The sequence below is a fragment of the Dipodomys merriami genome, unplaced genomic scaffold (genome assembly GCF_024711535.1).
Source record: "Dipodomys merriami isolate MVZ:Mamm:240054 unplaced genomic scaffold, mDipMer1.0.p SCAF_21, whole genome shotgun sequence".
NCBI classification, from domain to species: Eukaryota; Metazoa; Chordata; class Mammalia; order Rodentia; family Heteromyidae; genus Dipodomys; species Dipodomys merriami.
In genome coordinates this window covers 2258748-2270153 of record NW_027203493.1, presented here as the reverse complement: position 1 = coordinate 2270153, position 11406 = coordinate 2258748, and the positions used below count along the sequence as shown (strand labels likewise).

Sequence of the window (11406 nt, the reverse complement as noted above, 5' to 3'; positions counted from 1 at the left end):
TACCAAAAGTAAGGCTAGAGGCATGGTTCAAATGGTAAAAAGAAAACTGAACAAGTTCAAGTTCTAACTGAAGTACCTTAAAAAATGTCAAGAAAGCAACTGAAGCTGGTTACTATAGCCATCGGCATGGTTTTACCTACCAAGTCAATCTGTAGTTGGACAATAGTCACTAAATTGTCAGTAAGTAAGAAATCTAGCTTCCACATATGAGGGAGAACGTGTTGTATGTCTCTTTGGGCATGGCTTGCCTCATTTGACATGATTATTTCTAGGTCCATCTTTCCTTGCAAATGACAGAATGAATATATTCTTTCTAATGGATGAGTAAAATTTTATTGTGTATATGTACCACATTTTTGAACCACTCATCTATTACAGGGCATATGAGCTGTTTCCATAACAATCCCCCAAACTGGGTACCAGTGGCCCACACCTGTAATGCTAGCTACTCAGGAGGCTAAGATCTGATTACCATTCAAAGCCAGCTGGAGCAGGAAAGTCTGTGAAATTATCTCCAATAAACTATATCCCCCCCAATACTACTGGAAGTAGAGTTGTGGCTCAAGTGGTAGAGCACTAGCCTTGAACAAAAGAGGTTAAGGGACAGGGCCCAGACACTTAGTTCAAGTCCCAGGACTCACCAAAAAACTCCAAACAAATGAGCAAAAAACCCGCACATTGTCCAAAAAGAAATGTACTCTTTACCTGACTTGTGTAACTGTAAATCCTTCTGTACATTACCTTTATAATAACAATAAAACAAAAAACCCAACCAAACAACAACAACAACAACAAACATTCCAAAAACTAGGAATTGACCTAAATGATGTACTACCTTCCAGAGTTTCAGATGACAACCTAGCCCCTCAGGGTGACAAACTAGGTCCTAGGTGGAATGTAAGTGGGATGTATCTGAAGATCGCAGCAAAGGTGTTAACATTTTGGAAAACATCTCCATCTCTCTCTTTGTCTGCCTCTTTTTTCTCTTCCACCCCCTGTCCTCTCTCTCTACACACACACACTCTCTCTCTCTCTCTCTTTCTTTCCTCTCACTTCTCTTCTGTGCTCCTTTACTTTCATTCTCTTCTATTTGTTTTGTTTTTAGAAATTAGTATGTGTAGTATTGGAAAAACATATGTAATCTCTTTGGACTCTTTAGAAAAAACATTGCTCCTTTTCCTCCCTCCTATTCTTCCTCCTTCCTCCTTTTCCCTTCTACATTTTAGTCCCTCCTTTTAAAAAGTGAATACAATAGTAACGAAATATAGTTGGAACTTTCATCAGAATGATGACTCTGGATACAATTCTTCAAATAGATACCAGTTGTCATCACTTTGCACACTGGGTCATTGTTTCTTATAGATAACTCAAATACATTTTGTCCTGTGTAGCTGCCACTTAACTGCTGAAGTTTCCGTGTGAGTAGTGTGTCTATGCATAGGATATGGTGATTAATTTCCAGGACTGAAAATAGATCACTAGCTGGAAATCAAACCAAAGGGCCCTCTTCTTTTCACCCCCGTTACCCATGGGACTCGATCAAGCCTCTATAGTACTTAAAAAAATATTTCATTTATTTGTTTTACAATTTTTAGTAGGACATTAAAAAATTCCAAATATTTTAGTACCCTCTATACTCGTGTGTGTGTGTGTGTGTGTGTGTGTGTGTGTGTGTGTGTGTGTGTGTGTGTGTGTGTGTGTGTGTGTGTGTGTGTGTGTATGCCAATCTGGGGCTTGAACTCAGGGACTGGGTACTATCTCTGAAGTTTTTTGCTCAAGGCTAGTGCACTACCACTTGAGTCACAGCTCTACTTCCAGCTTTTTGGTGTTCAATTTGAGAACTTTCCTTCTCAGGCTAGCTTTGAACAGCATTCCTCAGATCTCAGCATCCGAGTAGCTAAGATTTCTATTTCTATTTCATGAATCATTGGTGTCTGGGGAGAGACAACTTGAGAAAGGTAATGGATATCTATAGTTTTATATATATATATATATATATATATATATATATATATGTGTATATATATATATATAATTTTTTTGGGTCCGGCTGTGGGGCCTGAACTCTGGGCCTGGGCACTGTCCCTCAGCTCTTCAGCTCAAGGCTAGCGCTCTACCACTTGAGCCACAGCGCCACTTCTGGCTTTTTTCTTTTTGCTTATGTGATGCTGAGGAATCGAACCCAGGGCCTCAGGCATGCAAGGCAAGCACTCTATCACTGAGCCACCTTCCCAGCCCCAATATATATTATATAATACATTTTATAAGATATATATATATATATATATATATATATATATATATATATATATATATATATATTTCCCATCCAAACCATGTCACATACCTCTTAAAATTGCTGGAATTTCCAAAATGACAAGTGACCTTTTGTAAGCTCATGAGAAGAAGGATAGCTGGAGGCAACTGGATAGTCTGAGGATATTTTCTCAAAAGCATTTGTTGATACTCACTATCTTGCCCATGTAATTGTAACCCCTCTGTATGGAATTTTCACAATAATAATAAAAAAAGAAAAAAAAAGCATTTGTTGAGGAGATACTTTTCCCCCCATTATATAATCATTATGGTACTTTCAAAAATTAGTTGACCAAATATGCTGTGATTTCTTTTTAGGCTTTGTATTCTAATCCATTGGACTTTATTGGGTAATTCCCTTTTACTCCTAGTTTGCTAATAATTTTTTTTTTAGTTCATGAGATGATGATGAAGTTTGTCAAATGATGTTCTTGTAATTTTCGATTGTGATATCACATAGTTTTAGTTCTTGATTCTGTGAATGTGATACGTGATATTATATCATTTCTATGTATTTAGTGATATTAGCATCCCAGAGATAAATTCCACTTGATGCTTTCTATGCTGTTTAGTTAAGTTCATTGCTCTTTTGTTGAAGATTTTTAGACCTATTTTTATCTAGGATATTGCTGTTTAATAGTTACAAATCCTATCATTTCTGTTAACAAAACAAAAAATATAAAAAAACAACTGATTTTTTATATTTCTAACTGTAAAGTCTATTTTATTTTTATTCTACTACTACTACTACTATTACTATTACTACTACTATTTTCCACAGCTTGGAGTTGGCCAATATTCAGAACATAATATATGATCTCTGCAACAACATTGGAATCTCTAATTCAGCCCTGCCTTTTCAGAAATAAGAACACTGGATCCCAGAGAGATGAGGAGACTTGCCCGTAGTTACATATACTCCCATTGCAGAACAAGCCCTGAATCAGGAGGAAGGAATTGTGTGAAGGGAGATCATACTTTAGATTTCTAAATATGTGGTATCCTCATCCTGGATATGTCCATGTGAGCCACTTGAGTTTTCTGAAAATTTAATATGATGCTATTTTGCATTAAGTAGATAATCCATAAAAAATACTCGGTATTTTATAGTTGCCCAATAAATTTTGACTTACCTTTCTTTACTCATCCCCAGGATTATCTTTTCTTATGTGAGATAGCGTTTAGTATTAATTTCTTCTGGAAGTCTCACAACATCAGGCCACATAGCTTTTTAAGGACATTCCTGGCTTATGCATGTCAAACAACAACAACAACAACAACATCAACAACAATAATTATTTAAATCTCACCAAGTAGCCCAGGCTGGCCTTGAATTCATGAACCTCTTACTTCCAGCTTCTGAATGCTGGGATTACAGGTATACACCATCATGCCTGGCCCCAGGGTAATTGACATCATTACATTTTACTCAGAAGTGCCCAGATTTAAATACATCACGGAAACATCCTCCCTAGAACTTTCTCAGTGCCTTCTTTAGAGCATCTTTCAGTTCCTTGTTTCTCATACTATAGATCAGGGGGTTTAAAATGGGAGTGATGAAAGTGTAGACCACAGATACCATCCTGCCCATCTCGGGAGAGTAGCGGGAACTGGGAGATAAATAGATGAAGCTGGTACAGCCGTACTGCAGCAGGACCACTAGGATGTGAGAGGAGCAGGTGGAGAAAGCCCGGTGGCGTCCTTCTGCTGACCGTATCCGTACAATGGCCGCGATGATGAAGACATAGGAGATGGAGATGAGCGAGAGTGGGATGCTCAGGACAATGAAGCTGATGACATACAAAGCCATCTTGTGAACCCGTGTGTCTGCACAGGCCAGCCGCATGACTGCGGGCATGTCGCAGTAGAAGTGGTAGATCTCGTTGTTGTGGCAGAATGGGAGATGGAAGATTAAAATGGTCAGTGGTAGCGACAGCAGGAAGCCCAGCACCAGTGACCCTACCGTCAGCTTCACACACAGGGACCAGCTCATGATGAGGGTGTATCTCAGAGGGTAGCAGATTGCTACAAACCGGTCGTAAGCCATGACTGCCAGCAGGACACAATCAGCCCCACCCAAGAAGACGAAGAAAAACATCTGGGTGCCACAACCTGTGATAGTAACGGGAGTTTTTCCCATCGAAAGAAGGTTGGCCAGGGCCAGTGGAGCAATGGAAGATGTATAGAAGATTTCCAGAATGGCCAGGTTCGCTAAGAAAAAGTACATGGGGGTGTGGAGGGAGTAGTTCGTGTGGACAATGGCAGCAATTGTGGCATTTCCACCGAGGCTGGTCAGGTACATCGCCAAAAAGGCCACAAAAATCACCAACTGGATCTCAGGGTTGGGCGAGAATGGGCGGAAGAAGAATTGTATCTTGGCAGTTTTATTTATTCCTTCCATGAGTTGTGTACTGGACCTATGAAAAGAAAAGACAATGTGAGTGTCACAGCATCTCACTTAGTAAATGGTACTTTCCCAATGTCTCCAAAGTTTGAGCACATTCTGAGCTCCCTCAGCAATGATAAGCATCTCTTCATTTTATGCAAGTTCTTATATTTGCCCACCTCCCCATCTTTCCTCTCCTACCCACCAAGTACCTCAATGGTCAGGACTTTGATGGTATTAAATTTCAGGTCCTATCCTACTTGCTGAATAAAGGAATTTTCTAAAAAGTGCTGAACAAATGGATGAATACAGTATAGCAAATGTTTAAAGTTACAAAATGGATAGATAAAGTGCTGGGCACTGGTGGCTCACACCTGTAATCTTAGCTACTTAGGAGGCTGAGATCTGAGGATGGTGGCTCAAAGCCAGCCTGGACAGAAATGTCTCCATGAGACTCTTCTCTCTAATTAACCACTCAAAACTGGAAGTAGAGCTGTGGCTCAAAGTGGCAGAGGGTTAGCCTTGAGCGAAAGAGCTTAGGGTCAGTTCAAGCCCCATGACTGACAAAAAGAGGATAAAGTATCAATTCATTATATGAAACTTGAAACAATAAATTTTAGAAAGAGGTGGCATAATATAAAGAGATTTGTGCCATTGGCCAATTATGTATTGCATAAAAACTCTGTCATATATCTCAAAGCTTGCAGGCTTTAGTGATTCAGTCTGCTTCTTCATCCAAAAATACGGGGCTGGGAAGGTGGCTCAGTGGTAGAGCGCTTGCCTTGCATGCCTGAGGCCCTGGGTCCGATTCCTCAACACCACATAAGCAAAAAGAAAAAAGCCAGAAGTAGTGCTGTGGCTCAAGTGGTAGAGCGCTAGCCTTGAGCTGAAGAGCTGAGGGACAGTGCCCAGGCCCAGAGTTCAGGCCCCACGACTGGAATGCATTTACATCTCATCTTTTGGTCCCTTCCCTCTGGTCTGATTGTTATTTTGCTTGTATTCTTTTTTTTTGGGGGGGGGATGTCCAGTCGTGGGGCCTGAACTCTGGGCCTGAGCGCTGTCCCTCGGCTCTTCAGCTCAAGGCTAGCGCTCCACCACTTGAGCCACAGCATCACTTCTGGCTTTTTTCTTTTTGCTTATGTGGTGTTGAGGAATCGGACCCAGGGCCTCAGGCATGCAAGGCAAGCGCTCTACCACTGAGCCACCTTCCCAGCCCCGTTTTGCTTGTATTCTTATGATAGTCTGCTCTCTGGCCTCCCATTTCCCTTCTCTTCCAACTATAAGCCTTTTTGTTCATTATTAACATGTTACTTATTTGCTTCAAATTTGCCAGTTCAGGACTTGGGATATGGTTGATCTGGTAGGGAGCCTGCCCAGCAAGTAGGAGGCCTTGAGTTCAAATTCTAGGAGTGCCAAAAGTAATTTTCAACGTCTTTGTAAATGCTTAGTGCCAACATTTGAATAACTCTGCCAACCCTTCCAGACTTTTCTTTTATAGTCTATTCTACCTTTTTGTAGTTCAAGTTCTAGTACAAGACCCAATTATTAGATACTCCATGGCCTATTCATTTGCCTTTCAACTGGGTCCTCCTTCTTGCTTCTGATACTTTTTTTTTTAACCAGTCCTGGGGCTTAAACTCAGGGCCTGGGCACTGTCCTTGAACTTCTTTTTGCACAAGGCTAGCACTCTACCACTTGAGCCACAGTGCCACTTCTGGCCTTTTCTGTTTAGGTGGTACTGAGGAATGGAACCCAGGGCTTCAGGCATGCTAGGCAAGCACTCTACCACTAAGCCACATTCCCAGCCTGCTTCTTATACTTGTACTCTTCTTCCAATTAGAAATAATGTCTCCTGGGCTGGGAAGTTGGCTCAGTGGTAGAGCGCTTGCCTTGCATGCCTGAGGCCCTGGGTTCGATTCCTCAGCACCACATAAGCAAAAAGAAAAAAGCCGGAAGTGGCGCTGTGGCTCAAGTGGTAGAGCACTGGCCTTGAGCTGAAGAGCTGAGGGACAGTGCTCAGGCCCAGAGTTCAGGCCCCACAACCGGAAAAAAAAAATAAATAAAATAAAGAAATAATGTCTCCTATCTTTTGCCTACCATAAACCCAAACCCACTTTTCAAATTCTAGGGTATGTTCTTTCTTAAAATCTTAAGCCACACAAGCTTAAACCTCTCTTTTTTTTGTCTGAAATTCTATGCTGCTCAATATTATTTTAGAGTTCATGGCATCTTTCTTGGGATCAGCATGTTTTGTTACCAGTTACATTTTGGTTCTCCAAAGATAGGGGCTAAGTTGCTGAAGTCAGAGTATTATTCTCATGCCAAATCATCATCTTTTGTGTTAAGTACTGGGCATACAGAAACCATGATTCACAATGCATTAGCTCATCTAATCCATAAAATTATTTAGTGGAGTAGTAAAGGGCACAGATTTGACTGGAGCACTATCCAGGTAAATATCACAATGAAACCGCTTGTACAACTAATTGATACAAATAAAAATGGAAAAGAAAGGACATCGCCATACCAAAACCACTTTGGTAGGGATGTGCAATCATTCACCCTGCTTAACAGATGAAGACAAATCAGCTTCAAGAGATTTGGAAAGTCTCTGCAGGGGCTGGGAATGTAGCTAAGTGATAGAGTGCTTGCCTAGCATGCATGCAGTCCTGGCTTCAGTTCTTCAGTACCACATACTCAAGTGGTAGATGCTAGCCTTGAGCAAAAGTAGTTCAAGCCCCAGGGAGAAAAAAAGCCTCTGCGATCACATAACCAGAAAGTGAAAGAGTCAGGATTTGAACAGTGTGACGGCAGAACACTTTGGTTTAAGCTCAGGTTATATTTATACTGCCTTGCTCTACACGTATAATTTTCCTATGTCTCTTTGTTATGTAATAGACTGTAGTTCAGCCCTAGATGGTGAACTCTAGGGGGTCTATTGGATAAAAAACACCTAAGTCCTCAGACAAAAAGTGTTAGAGAACAGTATTCCAGACCTAAGATACATAATCATGATTAAGACTTGGGGTACAGTCAAGACTGGTCTATCTATTAAATGCTGTCCTGCCAAATGCAGCAAATATCATTCCCCCTTCCCCCCATAGGGAACAGGAGGAGAGGAGGGAAAGAGGTGAGGCAGGGTGAGCCTGACTCTTCATAAGACATAGGATAAAAACAGAGAAGGAAGAATCCTCGCTGAGATAGATAGTCTTATTTGTTGCCCCAAGAGTTTTCATTAGATGGCTACAGCTTTAAACTCTTGTCTTCTGGTGGCAAAGGATTTAATCCCAAAACAAGGACAGTAGCTTGAGATGGAACCAAGCCTAGATATAGTCAACGCAAAATGAATCACTCAATTATAAGGACTCTAGAGATTAAAAAAAATCCCACGGATGCCTTCATTTCATGTTCTTTTCAGCCTTGTTAGGATCAGAAAGTCTACTCCCCCCCCCCCCCCGGGAATAAATCTATCTACTCTTCTCACAGGAATTGTGTCTCAGTAGAGTGCATAACTACCATTTTATGATAAGGTCTGGAAAAGAGTAGAAATCAACCATGAAGAAATGCTGCGCAATTCAGGGTATTGCAAACAAATCTGTCATGATCATTGAAGTATCAGCCTATAACTACCATCTTAATTTCTTTTCACGTATCATCTTGTGGTCTTCTCCCACTACATGCTAACACAGGAAAGAAGATATATGTCTGGGACCTATGTCAGTTATGGAGTATTTCACAAAGTACTTTTGCTATTGCAGTAAGGACGCTGGCTAGATGCAGTTTTTGGAAGATAGTCTGGAAGGCTCAGATACATCCATGGGTTGACAGAATGTGGAGCCAAATGATGGACATGATGGAAACAAATAGCTACAAGCATTGATGATGACTCCATTCTTTATAATCTCGGGGTGATAGTGGTTATTTGGATCTGTGGATGCTTTTTAAACTAAGAGTAGATCTAAGGAAAGAAAGCTGTATCTTGGGGAGAAAGTAAGGTCCTAGGATGAACATGGCACAGTGTCTTTAAAGATTAAATTTAAGGATTAAATTTAACTTGAGAAATTGGGATCAGTTACATCATGGAATTTGTGTAAAGTAGGAGGAAAAATTGTCACGAATTTTGGAGGGATAAGAAACATAAGAAACAGTTTTCTTATGGCTGATCATTAAGTCCTTGGGAATGCCAACTGTCTCATAATAATTAGAGCACTTAAATTAAAAAAAGTTTTAGGGCTGGGAAGGTAGCTCAGCGGTAGAGTGCATGCCTTGCAAGCATGAGGCCCTGGGTTCGATTCCTCAGCACCACATAAACAGAAAAAGCCGGAAGTGGCGCTGTGGCTCCAGTGGTAGAGCGCTAGCCTTGAGCTGAAGAGCTGAGGGACAGTGCCCAGTCCCAGAGTTCAGGCCCCACGACTGGCAAAAAAAAAAAGTTTTAGATGTGTTGATTTAGGCCATAGATTGGCTATTACCCAATGGGAAAACAACTCCTGAAAGTCCCCAAGTCTAACATCTTAATTTGAAACGTCTCCTCCCTTACTACTATTCCAAAGTAAACAGATAATGTGGCAGCCAATTTCTTCTAAGTTAGGTATAGGGTAGAGAAAAATTCCCAGGGGCTGGGAAGGTGGCTTAGTGGTAGAGCGCTTGCCTTGCAAATGCCTGAGGCCCTGGGTTCGATTCCTCAGCACCACATAAGAAAAAAGCCGGAAGTGGCGCTGTGGCTCAAGTGGTAGAGCACAGCCTTGAGCTGAAGAGCTGAGGGACAGCGCCCAGGCCCAGAGTTCAGGCCCCATGACCGGACCCCCCCCCCAAAAAAAAAAAAAGAAAGAAAAAAGAAAAAAGAAAAATTCCCAGAACATCTTCTCTGTACTTCTTTTATTTTTTTTTTAAACAAATGTCTTTGGAAACATAGTTTATCATCTCTTGAAAGTGTTCCCCATCATGCAACCAAGACCAACGGTCCACAAGTTCACTGTACTTCATATAATCCCTGCACCAGTTGGCTGGCTGGCCAATGGCCATAGAAGTGTGAACAAGTGTCATAGTTTCATAGAGTCAGGGTTTCATAGAGTCAGTGTTGGGTTGCCTTAGTCCCTTCCAAAGGAAGTACCTGATTTGATCCTAGGTTGCAGAAGTGGGCCAATTAAAAAGGTCAATTAAACACATAAGGTGCCGTATACAGCCAGGTTAAAAGCGATGTCTTCTACTCTATGAGATCAATGAGGTAAGGCCGCCAGCCATGATTCTCTTTTGAACGCCTTTGTAATCAACCCTCCCCTATCCCCAAGTTAGTCACTTGCTCCTAGTATAGAATTATAAACAACATTTAATGACAGTGAGAAAAATATAAGAAACTTTAGTTTGTCAAATAATGGCAAGGAAAGGAAGGAGAGTCTAGGTTACTTTCTAGCTAAGTCATTTAAACTTGTCTCTTTGGTTACACAACCAGATTTTAGGTGTGTGTGTATGTGTGTGTGTGTGTGTGTGTGTGTGTGTGTGTGTGTGTGTGTGTGTGTTGGTGTCATATACATAGCCATGACACTATAAACAACAGAAGTTTGGGGGAGAATAATGCTTCCAGGGAAGCAGGCTATGGTGAAATTAAATGTTGTTATGTTTGAATTCGAGCTTTGTCACTTATTAGTTTTGTAATCTTGCAGGGTCACTTCCCTCTTTTAAGTCCCCATTTGCTCAGATGAATACTACTTTATAAGATGATTGTGATGTACAAATTAAATAACATCCATGAAAGAATCTACTAGGATGCCTGGCACATATTAGTTTCTCAAAGTATTTAGATTCATCAGTTCCTTTATGCTTTTTCCTGAGACATAGCATGTCCATCTAATATTTTCTGGAAGAGATCGTCTGTCATATTTAGTGCCATTACTAGTCGCCTTCATCCCCTTTTTCTTCAGAAACCCTCCTTAAAGTAGAGTGAAAAATAACCACTCTTTCATCTACTTACAACCTACTTGTCACAGTTAACTGTTAGTCTGTGTAAAGATCTTGACTTTAGGAGTGTTTTCATGGTCTCATTGACTTACCTGGTAAAACCATTAGCATAAATTTGGGCTCATCTGAAGAGGAGAATATAGTCTTAGTTTGGGACTTTTGGTTATTGAGGTGAGCAGTGAAGGAAGGAAGAAGTTGTAGTCATTCACAGAGCAAAAGCTCTGCTCGGAGTGGAGGCTTTGTGGCTTCTGGTGATTCACATACTGACACTAGCAGTATCAGGGAAGATCTGTTGATACCTGTTCAAAGAACATGTTCCAATAACTGTCCTTGTAAGATGTTCTTGGACAATAGTTATATATGTTTAATGAGCCTCTACTGTAGTTTCTAGATGAAACTCCTATGAGTGTTTTTAGACAACAGACTTTAGAAAGGAGAGATAAGACAGGCACTGGTGGCTTGCGCCTGTAATCCTAGCTACTCAGGAGGCTGAGATCTGAGGATCTTGGTTCAAAGCCAACCCAGGCAAGAAAGTTCCTGTGAGACTCTTATCTCCAATTAACCACCAGAAAACCGGAAGTGGTGCTGTGGCTCAAAGTGGTAGAGCGCTAACCTTGAATGAAAGAGCTCAGGGACAGCACCCAGGCCCTGAGTTCAAGCCCCAGGTCCACCATCTACAACAAAAAGGAGAGCCACAGGTGGATCCTTCACTGCTACCATGTTGAATTATATGACATTTATTTCTGATG

The 11406-nt window shown here is 41.1% G+C and overlaps 1 protein-coding gene across 1 annotated transcript; it reads right to left on the bottom strand.

Moving 5' to 3' along the window:
• Positions 1–3709: 3709 nt before the first annotated feature.
• Positions 3710–10788, bottom strand: LOC138833536 (olfactory receptor 10V1). The gene is made up of 2 exons (XM_070031813.1): positions 10750–10788; positions 3710–4733 (listed from the first exon to the last, which is right to left on the bottom strand). The coding sequence occupies exon 2, from the start codon at positions 4715–4717 to the stop codon at positions 3788–3790; it is 930 nt and encodes a 309-aa protein (XP_069887914.1). The 5' UTR covers positions 4718–4733; positions 10750–10788; the 3' UTR covers positions 3710–3787.
• Between the last annotated feature and the right edge of the window lie 618 nt (positions 10789–11406).

Coding starts and splice junctions, on each gene's coding strand:
- LOC138833536 (XM_070031813.1), bottom strand. CDS start 4,717: ATGGAAGGAATAAATAAAACTGCCAAGATACAATTCTTCTTCCGCCCA.